We start from the raw sequence: 18,109 nt of genomic DNA on the forward strand, positions 1-18,109 counted from the left end.
GTCAAAAATGTAAAAAAACGTGTTACATGTGTCAAAAACGTGAAAACGTGTTAAACGCGTCAAAAACGTGTTAAATATGTGAAAAACTTGTTAAGCGTGCCAAAACGTGCAAAATGTGCCAAAACATAAAATGTGTTAAAGGTGTTAAAAATGTGAAAATCATGTTAAATGTGTCAAAAACGTGTTAAACGTGTCAAAGACGTGAAAAACGTGTTAAATGTGTCAAAAACGTGTTAAACATGTCAAGGACGTGAAAAACGTGTTAAATGTGTCAAAACGTGTTAAACGTGTTAAACGTGACAAAAATGTGTTAAACGTGTTAAACGTGTTAAAAACGTGAAAATCATGTTAAACGTGTCAAAAACGTGTTAAACGTGTCAAGAACGTGAAAAATGTGTTAAATGTGTCAAAAATGTGTTAAACGGGCAAAAACGTATTAAACGTGCCAAAAACGTGTTAAACGTGCCAAAATATGAAAATATGTTAAACGTGTTTAATGTGTGAAAAACGTGTTAAACATGTCAAAAACATGAAAAACGTGTTAATTTGGAATTACAATTCTGACCTAAAAAGATAGGAATTGAGAACTATCAAATTACACTATATTGAATTCCATTGGAATTCTAATTCCAATTCCAATTCTTAATATTAAAGTGTCTAACAAACATAAGAATTGGAATTTGACCCTCCAATTCCAATGCCAATTCCAGGGCTATCAAACACACCCTAATTGAAGTGTCAAAAAGATGATAAGAATTAATATCGAATAAAAAAAGAGATGACCTTCAAGATTCCAATTTCGATATTGCCAACTAATGGCCGAAGGAAAAAATACTTACGGAAATGGAAAAAATAAGATTTGAGATTGCAATTAGAGAAGTGATGAGATTTATTAATGTCTAAATCATATGATCATAAGTTATAGATTTTCTAAATGTTTTATTCAACTCTACAAGTTAGTGCTAGCCAAGTCATTCCAATTCAATATTAAACTATTTTTAGTATGCAGTAAGTAATAAAACATAAAAATGTTCTCTTTGAAGCAAAAAAATAGAGTAAAGCCCATTTGAATTTTATTTGTTTTTGATTCTTGAATTTAAATGTAGATAAAGAAACCACCAAATTATACATCGTCATATTACCTTTTATGTTATCAAACCATATTTAATAATATATATGGGACAACGAATTAAGTATATAACCCGCAAGCACACTTAACTATTTAATTAAACGCTGACGAGCTCGAACCCAGAAACCTAAGGTTAGTATCTACCTCTCATTACCGCTAGGCTAGAAGAGGGTATTATATATATTTTTTATGATATATTTGAGTTTAATTAAGTCCTTATTTAAAAAATGATAAAAATTTCATTATATTTATAATTAGAGAACCTCCTTCAAGTGTTTTTTTAAATAGCCCATATATATTAAAAAATAAATATCGTTTAAACACAACGACAAAGTATGAAAAAAAAGATTACTTAATAGGTTTTTGAGCTCGTAAGTCCTCGAGAAGAAAGATTAATTTTCCGACCGATTCTACTGATTTTCCGGAATAAATCTCAGAAAGCGTCATAAAAATAGAATTCTGAATGATACGCATGGTACGACTATGATCACTGAAAATTCGACGATTTCTCTTCAACCAGATAGTCAATGAAAAAACAAAATAGATAATAACTCAAATATGTGAGTCTCTCATATGAGACGCGTCAATTCAAATTTTCCAACAACTAATACCCAAAGACGCAGACATCAACTAATGAATTCCAGTAATACTTCACAAAAATAAACTTCAAATACTAGTTACCATTAAAAATACAAAAATAAGTGAGTAGTCGATTCAATCTTCAAGTGCTAAAATTCTTATTTAAGAAAATAAAAATTGTAACTTCGATTATTATTAAGAATATTATGGTTTAAAGATAAATTGTGTATAAAAAGTAATAATCATATAGCTCTATTGAGATTGAAAGGCATTATTATTATTATATGCATGGCAAAAATTCAAATAAATCTTTAGGGTATTTTGTTTTTTGCGTTAAGACTGATTTTTTTTTTCCTTAGAAATTCTTCATTACTATGTATTTGAGTTTAAAACAAACAAATATATAACTGAATAAGGTCTAATAACTATTTTTCACTTTTAAAAGCATCAAATGAATCTTAAAATAAGACAATGACAATAAGAAAGACTAGCGACCATTTTTTCCACCGTCAGTATTATCTTATATCGACGGTTACAGTTTAATACTTTTTGTTTTTTTCATTTTTTTTAACTAGTGTTCCTCCCTTGTTCTTCTTCTTAATTTTTTTTATATTAGAAACTTCATTACATTTCAAAAAAATATTCTCCTTCTTTTACTCTTTAATAAAGATGGTTGTGTCTAATCTTCCTTGTATGTTAGTATTTACACTTCTCATTCTTATGGGCAAATATATTTTTTTTATATTATATTTTATAAGTAAATTTTTTTTCTTAAAACAAAATAACGATACTAATAAACCATAGTTATTTTTAGTGGATCAACAATAAGCTCGTAATTGATTAAACGCAATAATTATAGTGCATGCGTTGATTGTTAGTCATAAAAAAATGTAATGATGTAATTAATTAGTCGATAAAAACTACATGCATGCAAAGATGGGTCTAGTGGTGTGGGCGAAAGCCGAGAGGAATTGTGAATTGCAGAAGCCAACATTTTAAGGGGATGTGCTTTAAGAGCCACATTTGTGCGGTAATTTGTGAGTTGGAGGGTTTCATAGGTGGATATTGCGATGGTTTTCGATGGAGATATTTGTACAAAAAAATGTTAAAACTTTATATTCATTTCTCTCAAGTTTAGAAATGATAAGGAAAACCCTTACCAATTATCCATCCAAATAACAAATAAAGAGGATAAAATAAATAAAGGGTTGTGTATGCTTTGTTATTTATTTTCTCTTTAGTTTGAGCTTATAAAATCTTGATTATAGATGATGTATTTTAATTTATAACAAACAAGTTCTTTTGTGAAGAAATATAAAAGTGTTATAAAAGAATTAATAAATGGAATAAAAGCGTCGCTAGTCGTTGTTATAGCTTTCATCGTTAATCTTTACTAGTAGTCACTGTTCCGACGCTTTGATAAATATTTTTTAAATTTATTTTTTTCTTGAATCAGTCGCTTTCTTAAGTCTTATTACTACCAAAAATAATGAAATAAATCTTAAGATTAGATAAATTGAACTCACCTTAATAAATGAAAAAGTAGGTTACTTATATATATTATAAATTAAATTAAGTAAAAGTGTAAAATATAAATGAATTTTCACCAAATAACAAAAATCGAACCAATTCTTGGGGTTCTTGTGTAAAATGTTTAAATAGGTCCTTGAGGAGTTAGTTAATGAACAAATTAAGAAAAAGGTTATTAAAATTTCTCAATTTATTGAAGAGTATATATTAAATAGATCATTAGCTGTGGAGAAGTAAACACAAAAATGGCTACTACTGAAGAAGGCATGAAAGTGGAAGAAGGCATGGATGTTATGCAGGATGCGATCGACATGATAATTGGGATTGTCGAAAGCCTCAATAAATACAATCCCGGAGATTTCAAAGATATCTACGCGTATCCAATTTTTTCTTCCTTATTTTTGTTGCGATTTGTTCTTTATAATCGTCTACTTTAACTCTCTAATTAGAATGGCATATAGAGTACGTGAAATTTATATATCACCTAGACACTATCAACTCGTTTATGAAAACTACAATAAAGCTTTTGAAGATTATATCATTTCCAAGGTAAGTACTAAATTACATGATACTAATAGTCTAATTCATATCTTTCTTGAGAATCTCACATTATTATGATCATTCTAGGTTATTCCATGTTTGAGGGGAAAGGAAGAAGAAGTAAACTTGTTGCAAAAAGTTGTCAAAAAATGGGACAACCATAAATTCATGACAAGTTGGACGTCAATATTCTTTAACCAACTTAACCAATACTATCTTGCTCCTAAAAAATTACCCACTTTGCAAGAAATGAGTTATTCCATCTTCAACAAACTGGTTCTTGGCGATGAAATGAAGGCGTTCTTAAATCGTGTAATTGATAGACAACGCAAAGGGATTAGTCGAGTTGGTATAGATTTGTTGAGGAGTGTCTTGCATATGTTTGATGAGGTCCATTTTAAGTGCTAATGAGAAGGATTTTGAACAAGGTATGTTGAAAGAAATCCACAAATATTATTCTCTTAATACCTCAAATTGGATTCATTCAAATTCATACCAAGATTACATGCTTAAGGTACTCCTTAATTATATTATAATTACTTTGTTTTTGTTTTGATTACAAACACAGAGCTAGCAAGACTGAAGTTTGTTACATGATTCGATATTTTTCAGATCTTATGGAGGTTGAAAACGCGTAAAGAAAGAGTATTATATGATACCCTTCTACTTACAAGAGATAAAAGAAGATTTTAGCGATAAGGTTCTTGGTTTTCGTAGCTAAAGATCAAAGGTTTTCTTGTTCTTGATTTTTTTTTTTTTTACTTGTAATAAAAGGCTGTGAAGTATGATAAGAAGAAGAATTATTTTGTCCAAAGTATTGAAGTTTAAATTTCTATTTTGTCGTAAAAAAATATTAGATAGTCTATTAACAAATATGATATAGCTAATAAACAATTAAATGAATTGATAATTTTCAAAAATTAAAATATTAATAAAATATATTTTGTTCCAAATAAAAAATAATCACACTATAATAATATATAACTGAGCACTGCAATAAAATAGAACACTAAATATAGTGTGTAAAATTAATTATGTATAGTTAAATATAGTTTTTTTTTCAATAGCACTGCTTTTAATTTTCAAATAAATATTAAAAATTTACTTCTTAAAAATCTAATATATATTTGATTGAATCAAAAGTATCAAATATCTTTTTTTTTAAATCAAACTATCTTAAATTAGAAAATTTCAACAATATTCATTATCCAATGCCTAGCCCAAACCAGACTACTCACAATAAAATCAACCTTCTTCAATTGGTTTACTAACTTTAAATATGATCAATTATGTAAACAATTGGTTGCGTTTGAAAGGGACAAATAGCGACAATACAAAAGGATTGTTATTACTTAAAATATCGTCGCAGATTTTTAAGAGACCAAAAATCAAAAAATTTAAGAATTTGATTTTTATTAAAAACCCTCTAAATAAAAATGAAATTCATATTTATTGGTCTTGTTTATCAACATTAAAAAAATAAAATAAAAAATGGTCACATTCAAATATTTTAAATTGGTCAAATATCAAATAAATTAATAAGATTGGCCATGGTTTTATTTCATAGAATTTGAGACTTTTCAGTTTGGGCCTGAAATTCTACATTATTTAGTATTTCATTCTCTAAATGAGTTTGAATTATTTGAAAGTTATTTTTTTTCAAAATGTTATCACAGCCACTTCAGTTTATGTGGTTCTTTAACTTAAAGTAAATTTTTAAGTAAAAATTAAATTTTATATCTTATTATTTTTCACTTAAACTACCTTAACAATTTTCTTAAATAATTGTTAAATAATTGAAAACTACACTCCAGAGATATAGGATATGTGAAAATATTGTAAGAAAGAAGCTATTTAGATTAGAGGTGGTTTGATGTTGTTGCTTTTTTTATATATATAAGACTGGTTTTTCTTTATAAAAAATTCATCTCATCTTTCTAATCGGTTAATTAATTAAAATAATTTTACTTTATTTATATTAATTTTAAATTTTGAATATAAAAAAATTAAAAAAAATCCATATATATTAAAAATAAAAATAAAATTATTTACGCATAACGAAAAAACATGGTATTAAAAGAAAATTTTAAAATAAGAAAAATAGTATTTAATAAGTTATGAAACTCGTAAATTCTCGATAAGAACGATTAACTTCTCAGCAGACTTTACTGATTTTTCTGAACGAATCTCAGATAGCGTCATAATAATAGTATTATGAATGATACGCACTCAAAGTTCGACGATTTCTTTTCAACCAAAGAGTACACAAAAAAAATATTTGAATATAAAAAAATATTATATTAATTGAATTAATTATTCTCAAATAAACTATTTTTTCAAACAATTTTATACAAATTTCAAATAACCCAATTCTAACAAAGTCACTCGAAGAAGATGACAAAATTAACAAGCATCCACATAAAGTAAAATAAATCAATTTTAAAGATTTGGAAATCATTACTTTCATAGTTATGGATATTCATTTCCAAAAAAATTGTAGGCCCGTTTCCTTCTTATAGCACTCATGCTATCGATTTTACAGTTTCTGTATGGTAAAAAGTAAACTCATTGAAAAGTTGCAGATATTTAAGACAAAAAATAAAACAAGTAAAAGGTTAAGAGCTTGTTTGATCTTGGTTTATTTGATTATTTTTAAAATAATCATTTATTATATCACATCTTTAAAATAAAATAAAAAATTCAGTTTATTCAATTGATCAAATAAAATATTTTCTTTATATTTTTATATAAAAATAATAATTTAAATAAATTACTTTTTAAAATAACTCGATCAAACAAGCTCTAAGAATGAGATCTGAGAATTTGATAAAAAAAAAATTAAAAACTAAATATGAATGAATAATGTTACAAATGGTTGAAAAGAAGATGTTTGTGAGTAAAAAATAAATGCCAAAAAATATTTTTACTTTATAGAAATAATTTGTAGCTTTATTTAAATGAAAAAAAAAATGTAAGCTTTTGTTCTAAATATAAAAAGTATCAGAGTTCAAGGGTGAGGTGAGAAAAGTGTTAATTATCTTAAATAAAAAATAAATAAATGTAAGAAATTTTTAAAGAAGATTTAAGGATTTGGTATTTAAATAATAATAATAAGTCACTATGGATGCATTAAAATTATCTTGTAGTGCTTATTTTATATTTCTTTTTTTTAATGCTTATTTTCCTTGTTTTATAAATATATAACTAGTACTAATTTATTTATTATGTTCATAGTATTTATTTAAAAATTCTACGACCGATTAAGGATGTATTTTCTTGTTTTTATATCAATTAAGAGAAATAAAAAATAAAGACATCATGATTCCTATCTATATATTGATAACCTCAACCTTCATATTTAGACAAATTGTGATGCTTTTGATTTTATATATTCTATTGATTTCTTTTCTAGTTTATTTCCGAAATAGTTAGCACTGTAGAAAGGAACTATACAAGGGTTTCATTCTCCCTAATAATGATCACTCAATCTATTAATACTGAAATATTTTTTATTTAAAATTATTATTTTTTATTTTATTATTATATATTAATATCTAAGTTTTTTTATTCAAAATAAAATAACTTTTTACAAAACCATAATCAATCATAATTTTGTAAAGAGTAACAATTGAGAGAGGGAATGACATTTGGTTAGCTAAAAAAATAAAATAATTTTTTTTACTTTCTTTTCTTTATCCAACAAATTAGATCTCATTCATTTCAATTAAATAGTTTTTAATATTAATTGAACTTTAATTTTTTTAAGTCAATATGTATACTTTATTATAATTCATTATTTTTTAAAAATATTTTTTTATTATAGAGAATTAGCATTACACCCACTATATATTCGCTTCCATTTAAAGTGGTTGTGATATTTTTGATCTCTTAGGTCAACTTTTTTCACTAGACTATTCAGACAAATTTATAATACGTACCTAAGTAATTTAGAAAACGGAAATATAAAGAAAATAAGACCACGAATTCAACGTGGTCTGGTTTGTCAAATGTACAAGAGAGAGAAATAATAAAAACAATATGTCTAAAAAATAATAATAATAAATTTAAAAAAAAGACCATATTCGAGAAAATGACAATGTTATAGAATTTTTTATGAACTTTTTTCAATATGATACGCTAATTTTCTAAACATTATGTTCGGAATTTTCTTATGGACTTTTTTTCAACATAATAAGATCATTTTCCATAATATGGCTAGGTTCAGAACTTTTTTATGAAATATTTTCAACCTACAAGGCCATTTTTTTAATTTTATGATTTTTTTTAATATAACAAAAATATTATTGTCCCGAAATGACCATTTTCTTAATTTATTATTTTATTTTTTAATATGATTTTTTTTATTTCTATACAAATTATAACCACTACTCTTCTCCAACTTCTTATCCCTCTCATTACTCTTTGTAATAAAATAAATAAGAGTAAAAGTCTAAGTGGGTCCATAAAAACCTTCATGGAGGCATAAATTCAATAGCTTTTTCGTGAACGACACGATCCGGGTCTTCCGTTTCCCTTTCTCTATTTCACACACTCTCTCAGACTTCTCTCTCTCTATCTCATCTCCATCATTTCTCCAACGATACAAATTTACAAATGGACGGACAATACAGCATGGCTGATATCACCCAATTCATGAACACCATCACACCGGCCGATAATTATCCGTCGACTCTAATCCCGATATTATCCCACCACTACGATACGCCGCCCATGCTCACTCATCAACATCATCATCACGAAGCAGCCGCCGGCGCCGGCGCAAGTTTGGTCGCCGACGCCGGTCCGGCGTCAACCACCACTCATGGATACTTTGAGGTGGAACCTAATACGGGAAGATGGCCACGTCAAGAGACTCTATGCTTACTTGAGATTAGATCCAAACTTGATTCCAAATTTAAAGAAGCTAATCAGAAAGGACCTGTTTGGGATGAACTTTCTAGGTATGTGCACTATTATTAATCATTCCTCTATATTTTGATAAGGATCTTTCATAATTATGTAAATCATAAACATATATAGCTAGGCATTCTTCTTCCATATTGGTTATTTAGGTTTGTAGGGGTTTGTTAAAAAAATTATATATTTTTTGAAATAATGGAGCGTTTTTAAATGAAATTGTCTCTTAAGTGGACTCTTACTATTAGGCTACCTTGTTTATTGATGAAATTAATGATTTGATGTTTAAAATGATAGTAATGTTAAAAAAAATAGTGAATTTATAAACTATGGAATAAAATCTCAAAAAACTCACATCAAGTTTGATCTTGATTTTATCTGGGTTTTAGATAAAAAAAATTATTTTACTTAATTTTTTTTAAACTAGTTTTTCAAAATTTAATAATCATAATACAGTGGAGATAAATGAGATTGATATTAAACATTAACATTTGGTGTTTGTGTTAGATAAAAAGAGTGAGAACATAGATAAAGTGAAAGGAGCAAAAAAAAATACTGGGTTTTTGATAATAAAAAAAATCCAAAAAACTCAATATCAAACAAGCTCTTAATGTAAATAGTTTATACTTAAACCCTAACACATAAAAAAATATTAAAATAACCTAGGTTGTGTTGCATAAATCTGTCAAATATCATATTTAGTCTAGGTCAATAGATCTTGAGTTTCCTTTTTTTTTGTTTGATTTAAAAACAGTGAAACACCATTCTTAAATGATGAAAAGACACATGCATTTGTCTTCATCTTCTTGGGAAACTGGTACTAATATGTTTTTTTTTTTTGTAAGATAAAGATTTCCATCCATGTTTAGGGTTTTTTCGACGATTTTTTTTTCTTGGCAGAATCATGGCTGAAGAACATGGGTATCAAAGGAGTGGGAAGAAATGCAGAGAAAAGTTTGAGAATCTATACAAATATTACAAAAAAACCAAAGATGGGAAAGCTGGTAGACAAGATGGAAAACATTATAGATTCTTCAAACAGCTTGAATCTATCTATGGTACAGAACAACTCACAAACCCTAATTCTGAATCTCATTTCCTTGGAGATATGAGTTCTTTTAGATTCCAACAACAAAAGACAAAGCAACTAATATCTGACCGTTCGAACTCTTCTGAATTAGACACCTCAAGTACTTCTAATGATCAAGTTCTAATTCAGATTAAAGAATTCATGGATTCTCAGATGAGAAAACTAATGGAGAAGCAAGATGAATGGTTAGAGAAAATGATGAAAACTATGGATAGAAAAGATGAAGAAAGGGTTTTGAAAGAAGAAGAATGGAGGAAACAAGATGCAGATAGGGTTGAGAGAGAGTACTTGTTTTGGGCAAAGGAAAAAGCTTGGATTGAAGCTAGGGATGCATCTTTAATGGAGGCTTTGAAGAAATTGACTGGAAATGAACAGTTGAATGTAAGAAGCGGTTATGAAATGAATGGACCAAATATTGAACATGATCAATTTGCTGCTTCTTGTGTAAGTAATGGGATTCAAGATAGTTGCTTTAGGTTCTTGATGATGGGTGATGGTGAAAATTTGTGGGGAAGTTATGGTTTGAATCTCAACAAAGAAGAAAATCATTAACTAGATAGTACCTAGTTAATCTTTTTATATATTGTTTTTTGCAAGTAGGACTATCTCTTATGACTCTAATTTAATGAGAATGTGAATCAAACTTGAGACATCAGTACAGTTCTTACGTAAAAACTATTTTTACAGAGTTATTCGTTATTCCAATGAACGATGTAGTAAGTCGGTATGGATGTAGGGTATTTATGTATTTCAATGATTTTGGCAAAAAAAATAATTTATGAAAACAATGAATATGAAGAAATGGAGCAAGGCTAAGTCAAGTTCATGATCTTCAATTGCCAAGGTCATTAAACTTTATGTTCACCTCATGAAATCATTTGAAAACCTTGATATATAGTTAATTTTGAGTTGTAATTTTGTAGTTTTCTTTTATTTGTTTACTTTATATTATTATGATTTGTATTTTTATTTGAAATGAAAACTAATTACTCGTATTATTATGTTTGAAAAAATTTTAAATAAACTTTTTCATGAACAGTGAATTAGTGAAAATAATAAATATCGCCCACTTTTCAAGAATGAAAATACAAAACTACTTGATAATTATTTTTCCTGAGTGAATTATAAGAAAGGTGTTACTATAAAAAATTTTGAAATGAAATTCTCGAAAAGCTATAAGGGTATATTTTTTTAGTTATGGATTGGTTTTAGAAATCTTTTAAATTGTTTTTTATAGTTATGACATATCGCTACAATTTTAATAGGAATAAATAAATATGAGATGTTTTATTTTTTAATTAAAACTCTTACTATTTGAATTGGAATAATGAATTTATTGAGTTGCTTATAATTCAAACTTAATTTATTTTTGTTTCATAATTACTACAATATTCTTTTATGTTATCAAAAAAAAATTAAAAGAAAAAATGATACAAGTTCTATTCATGAAATGCCAAATAAGATATTTTAATTAAAGTATTTATATAAGTGACATGCATGCGTGACAATTACAAAGCCTAGTGAAGCCTATAACATATATAGGATCATTATAATTGTTTTGAAAACGTGGAACTTTTTCATAGGAGCATTATAATTAAGAATGATTAGTAATTAATATTATTTATATTACATGAACAGAATCAGCCAAACAATCTAAATTTGAAAACGAAAGCCTACCTACCAACACCTTATATATTTAAACGTAACTTTATTTAACATTTAAATGACATACTTTAATGACTATAAGGATTAAGGAAGTAAAATTCAAAATTAACATTAAAAAATCTGATCACAAATATTTTTTCTATTATACAGGATTCTTTTCATTTTTTGAAAAAATTAATTGATTAAAGTACCAAATAATTAACGCAATTCCTTCACTTTGTGAAAATAGTCGAGAATGTATGTTTTGCAATCAAGTTAATGTCGCTAAATTGGGGGTAAACAAAATAATTGACTATACTTATAGATTTGCAGCAAATAATTAATTGAAGATGTTTTAATTTGCGCCTTCTTGGGCGAATTAATGTTGGAATAAGAATTGATGTTTATAATTATATATAATTTTAAAATTACTAATATTACATTAATATCATTTTAATTATTACTTAACTTATTTTATCGAGTTTGTTAAGTGAAAATAGTATACCTAAGATACCAAAAGTTTTAAAGGATTATAGTTCTTCTTAATTCAATTTTTTTTTTATTAAATAACTTAATTTATTAACTAAATATTCTTATTTTAATTTTATTAAACTTAAATTTGTAATATATATATATAAAAAAAATACTTATATATGTTGAATCATTTCTTCAAAAAAAAAATACAAAAATATTTGCTCAAAATCTTATTTATCTGATTGACTGTGTCTTTCACATCTACTCTTTTTTTTAAGAAATTTTTATCTTTTAAAATATCTTTTTTTGAAGAAATTTTGTCAAATAAGAATTTTTTTTAAATCATAAAATAAAATAAAAACAAGCTCAGAGAAAAATAGGACTGTGATGATTCTTTGGGTAAAAGTGAATAATTATTAGGATGACGTAGGACTGTGTTAATTCTTTATATATATTAATACTTAAAACTTAAATCACTAATTATGAATCAAAATGAATATCTAGTAATTTTATTACAAATAATTAAGTTAATTTGTATTAGTATAAATTATATCAAAAAACTTTTCTTTAATTATTATTTTTTATTTAATAATATATATATATATATATTAAAATTTAATAAATACTTAATTAATCATCAAATTTAACAAAGTGTATATCATTTTTAATACCATTTCCAACAAAATTCCAAACCCAAACCCAAATCCACTTTTACCCTCCAACCATACCACACATAAACCCAAAATGGGTTTACCCTATTTTCTCTTGCAAACCAAATAGGTATCTAATCTCAAAACTTTTTTGTTTTTTAATTTAACCCAGAAACTTAATTTAAGTACATTTTATAAATTAAACTTATTATATAATTTATTATTTTAATTTATTTATACAATTTATTTATATAAAATAAAATTTTTTATATAAATTTTTTTTATATAACATAAATTTATAATAATGTTTAAAAAAATTATAATAGTGTTAAAAAAATTATAATAATGTTAAAAATTTATAATAATGTTAAAAAAATAAATATAATAATGTTAAAAAATTATAATAAAGAACAATATTTAATTATGTTTATTTTTTTTAATAACATTTGTTTTATTATTATTTTGTACAATATTTATTTTGTGTATTATTGTATTTTATTTTGTATTAAATAGAATTATAAAAATTATAAATTATAAAATACAAAATATAATTATAAAAATTACAAAGTATATTACAATAATACACAAAATACAAATAATTTTTATTTTAAAAATTTATCTCCTTTTTTATTTGTACGAATTATCTTTATTTTTATTTCAGGTGGATATTAAAATATTATGGTGTAATTTATACCAATGTAAAATATATGAGTTATGTTAAAAAGTTATAAAAGTGGATGTAAGAAAGAATATTATAAGAATATTCTTTTGGGTTTGAGAATGAGTTTTTTCGGTTGAAGAATAATTACTGTTTGATATGATATTTACACCAAAATGAGTTTGAAAATGAGTTTTTCTGTTGGAGATGGTCTAACTCTATTTTATATTTTTTTAAATAAATAATTATATATATATTTGTATTAATTATTTTATAATTTATATAATTATATTATATTATATTATATATATAAATATATTTAAATAAAAATAAAATTAACCTCTTTTTATTATTTATCACTTTTTTATATTAACATTTTTAAATTCACTCAATAGTTATTTATTAGAAACATTACTATTTTCATTAATGGAATTTTTTTTAATCAATATTATATATATCAATAATTCTATTTATATTACTTATTTTATTATCCATATACTTATATATATTATATAGAACACACATTATTTAAAATTTAATTTGTAATATATTTATCTACATTTTATTTTTGTCAATGCTTAAATGTAATTATTGGGATTGTTAGGTCGAAGTTTGTGTTTAATTTGGATAATTATATGAGACAAAATATATATTTAGGTTAATTTTTTTATAATAAATTCAACCGTAAGTTAATTAATTATCAAAATTAATAAACAAATAGTATATAAAAAATCATATATCTTCTTAATTCTATTTTATATTTTTTAATTCAGTTCATATTTATTAGATACATTCTTATTTTAACTTTTTATTATTAATTTAATTTTTAAAATTTTATAACTTTTTCAATACATTTTTTAAAAATATTTATATATTTATATCAATAATTCTATATGTATTAATTATTTTTAATTTATATAATTATTATATATATATATATATATAAATTTATTTAAAACTTAATTTAAATAAAAATAAATTAATCTTTTTTATTATTTGTCTACCTCCTATATTTGACACAAAAACACGAGTAAATAATATTTTTATACTAAAAAAATAGTTAAAAATAAATTATTGTTTTTATTATTTATATACATTTTATACTTGATACAAAATGGTTTGAAATTTTATTAGTTAACAAAATATATAAATATATATGTATACACAAAATTATAAATAAAATTATTCAATCATAAGTGATCTAGTGGTTAAAATTAAAATGGTCATCTTCTACACTCAAAGACTAAATTTTAAATTTTTGCAAATTTAAATTTAAGTGAATTATATGTGTGAATAAGAGATCGGTAACAAATGAGATATTATGGTTAAAATTATATTAAATATATATTTGATTAACCAAAGTGTGATGGAAAAATGTTAAAGGTTGATTGAGATTAGTTATGATTTGTCGAGGGATAAGAGCCCGAAAACATTGAAATTGAGATGTGGTTTGTTGATGGATAAAAGGTCGATAACATTGAAATTGTGAGGTCAAAAGATGAGATGTCAGTTGAGATTGGTGGTTAGTTTGTTAAGAGATAAAAAAATCCGTAAAGAAAATAATAAAATTATGATATTAGAGGTCTATTTTAAATAATTATTTTAATTTTATTATTATATATTAATATTTTAAATCATTTTAAAAACAAATATTTATCTCCTTAAAATCATCAATAATATTATCATGATTCTCTCACATTTAAAAAAAATAAAAATAAAAAATCCAAATCCTAGTAAGGCTTTAAAGAGAGTAAAGAAAACAAAGAGAAATTGACAAAGAATTGCAATTTTCAAAGTGAAATGACTATTTTTAACATTTAGCCTGTCAAAAGACAAACTACAAAAGCCGGTTCAGGTTTTGTGTCTCCCATCAAAACTGATACATATGTTTATGTTATAAGTTATTAAAGAAATAGTTTTATACAGTATGATGTTATTCAAATTTCGGTTTTTACGTAGAGGTTTATAATTAATTTATTTGGTTATTCACATCGCCATAAATATTATATATTTATATATATATATATAATTTTTTATTAGGTTATTTTTATTAAAGACAAAATTAAGGGTGAGCATATCTTAAGTTGACCCAAATTCTAACCCTAACTCAAACTCAAAATATTAATTTGGTTTGAAATGCATTTATGTTAAGTTTAATTTGGATTAAGATTATCTAAATTATTCAAATTAAATATATATATTTTATGATAGTCTATAGAATTCACAATTTTATCTTATTAGCAAAGCGAAAAATCGTGGGAACCTAGCTACACTCAAGTGGGGATAATTTTTTTTAAAAAAAATTATTAATAATATATTTATTGTATACAGTTTAGTTATAGAAAAAATAAATCACAATTATTAAACATTAAAAAAAAATTAAAATGAACAAAAATATTTTAAACGAGTAAAAAAATATAATAAAGGTATTAAAAATTAAAATTTAGTTTGGGTTATCTAAATCATACTAATGGGTTGAATATGAGATGAATAATACGGGTTAAATTTACCGTTTAATCAATTCTTAATCAAAACTATTTATTTGAACCAAATTACATTGATATCAATATATTATATAAGCATTCTTGTATATGGGTTTATTATATTGAATCGGTATTCCACTTGAGGTTTATAACCAAAGAAATAGTTTTGGGTTTGTAAGCAAGCAATGTATTTGATCCTCTTCTTCTTCCTGCCTGGGCAGAGATGATGATTTGACAAATGACTGAAGAAAAACCCATAAAAGTATGAGAATCTGGTCCCCTTTCTTCTTCTTCTTTCTTTCTTTTTGGCTATAATTTTTATTTTATGGCAGAGACCTAAATAGAGAGTGGTTTTGATATCATTTTTTAAACTTGTCTCTTTTGTCTCTAGTCTCTACAAATAGTACTTATCTGCTGATCTCACTCATATATACAGTCGTCAACTGCCACATTAACTTGCACTCTCTCTCTCTCTCTGACCCCCATAACCAAAACCCAAAGAGAGACAGACAGTATTTATTGCATGCATGCCTTCTTTCTAATACCACAAACAAATAAGTTTGGAATCTTACATTTTTTATTTTTTATTTTTAAAAAAATATAACTTTTTTTTCTATATAAACAATAGACAAATGGGATGAAGTTTAGTTTTAAGGAAAATAATTATCTAAATCAAACCCAAATACGGCTCTAAATATGGATATTTACAAACAAAATCACACTAGCTAAGAGCTTGTTTGATATTCTTTTTTTTAACTCAAAATTTAATTAATATTTTTCCTCTTTTAACTTTAACTATTATATCACTCGTATTTAAGTGCGACAAAATTACTCATATTTTCGATATATTGAAAATATGGTAATGCAAAATACGTATCAAAATATCAAGTTTTTCGATATTGTAAACCCGAAAATCAGTTCATACTTACATCGTCTCGTTTAGAGTCGACACCTAGTTAGAATCTCATATTTTTCTTATATTTCTTTTTTCTTAAATATAACTTCTTTTTATACCTAAACAATAGACAAATGGGATCAGGTGGAAGAAGCGTCGGGAGAGGAACAACGTCGGAGGAAAAGGAAAAGAAAGAAGAAAAAATTTAACAGACTATTAGCGACGACATCGTCAACGGTTGCTTAGACGCTGTATACGCTCAACATAATATCGTCGCTGCTAATCGTTCCAAAAATATGGCGGCAAAACCTGAATATCAGCACGGCACCCGACAATGTCGTCGTTAATATTATAGTTTATCAGCTATTATAATATCGTCGTTGATAATCTTTCAAAAAACATTACGAGAAAACCAGAAGCCTCTCTTTTGTAGCGACGACATTTATAACGACAATTGTCGTTGATAATAATTATTATGGACGGTGTTACTTTGCCATCACTGATAATTTTTATAAGCGACAGCGACAAAAAATCGTCGCTGATATAAGTTGCTAATAACCTTAATTCCACTAGTGTCATTTTTAACGAAAATCATTATTAAATCTATGAGCATAAAAATTTCGAACTAAATTATATTTTTTATTCAAACTCAAATACAACTTGAATATCGGTATTTTCAAACAAATAAACATTAGGGATTGGTGATAATTTTAAAAAAGTATATTTTTTTATAAAAATAATAAAATGATATTAATATATAATAAAATAATTTAAAATAGAAGTATTTTACTATTATTTTTTATATTTTGATGATAAATTTTGTAAACAAAGAGTTGGAAGAATCTTGTTGCCCACCAATAATTCTATTAACCTTTACATTTATCAAATATGCATGAACAAATTATTGAATATGTCAATTGATACCATCACTAACCATTTTTTTATCATTTCTTCTAACCTAGCAACAAAGAAATGGATACTCACATTAAGATTTTGGGTTCGAACGACAAGTTCTACGTATAGTTAAATGGTTAAGTGTGTTTACGGGTTATATATATAATTAATCTGTTCTTCCATTTTTTATAACTATCTGGTGACTTAGTATAAAAAATCGACCTACGAGAATAATTTAATTCATATTAAATGCGTTTTGAATGAAAACGAAAGATCATGGTAGTAAGATGTGTCGATCATTTTGCAAATATAACCATCCATATATAAATAAAAGCTCCAGACTTTAGTGGGATTGGTTTCAAAAGAAGGAAAATAATATTCTTTGAAGAGAACATACTCAGGAGGCGCTTGGTTCAAATAAGGGAATCAGAATAGGAATGGGATTGATAAATGTGTGGAATGGGAATGAGTATGATTGATAGAAGTGTAGTGTTTGGTTATGAGTATTAATCATTATCAATACCATTGATAGTGTTTGGATATTTTCATTCCCATATTTCTATTTCATTGATAATGTTTAGATTTATTAGAGAGAAATTATTAATATTATTTTGTAATTGAATTAG

General features: G+C 25.0%; 1 protein-coding gene across 1 annotated transcript; it reads left to right on the forward strand.

Annotated features, from left to right (window-relative positions):
* Positions 1–8,229: 8,229 nt before the first annotated feature.
* On the forward strand, positions 8,230–10,337 carry LOC124942860 (trihelix transcription factor PTL-like). The gene is made up of 2 exons (XM_047483429.1): positions 8,230–8,739; positions 9,596–10,337. Exons 1-2 carry the CDS (start codon positions 8,393–8,395, stop codon positions 10,335–10,337), a joined length of 1,089 nt encoding a protein of 362 aa, XP_047339385.1. The 5' UTR covers positions 8,230–8,392.
* Positions 10,338–18,109: the final 7,772 nt, after the last annotated feature.

The sequence above is a fragment of the Impatiens glandulifera genome, chromosome 6, assembly GCF_907164915.1.
Source record: "Impatiens glandulifera chromosome 6, dImpGla2.1, whole genome shotgun sequence".
Taxonomy (NCBI): Eukaryota; Viridiplantae; Streptophyta; class Magnoliopsida; order Ericales; family Balsaminaceae; genus Impatiens; species Impatiens glandulifera.

Bases quoted from the DNA above. Each gene is read 5' to 3' on its own strand.
- LOC124942860 (XM_047483429.1), top strand. From the start codon at position 8,393: ATGGACGGACAATACAGCATGGCTGATATCACCCAATTCATGAACACC. The intron at 8,740-9,595 runs GTATGTGCACTA...TTTTCTTGGCAG, and splicing joins GTTTGGGATGAACTTTCTAG to AATCATGGCTGAAGAACATG.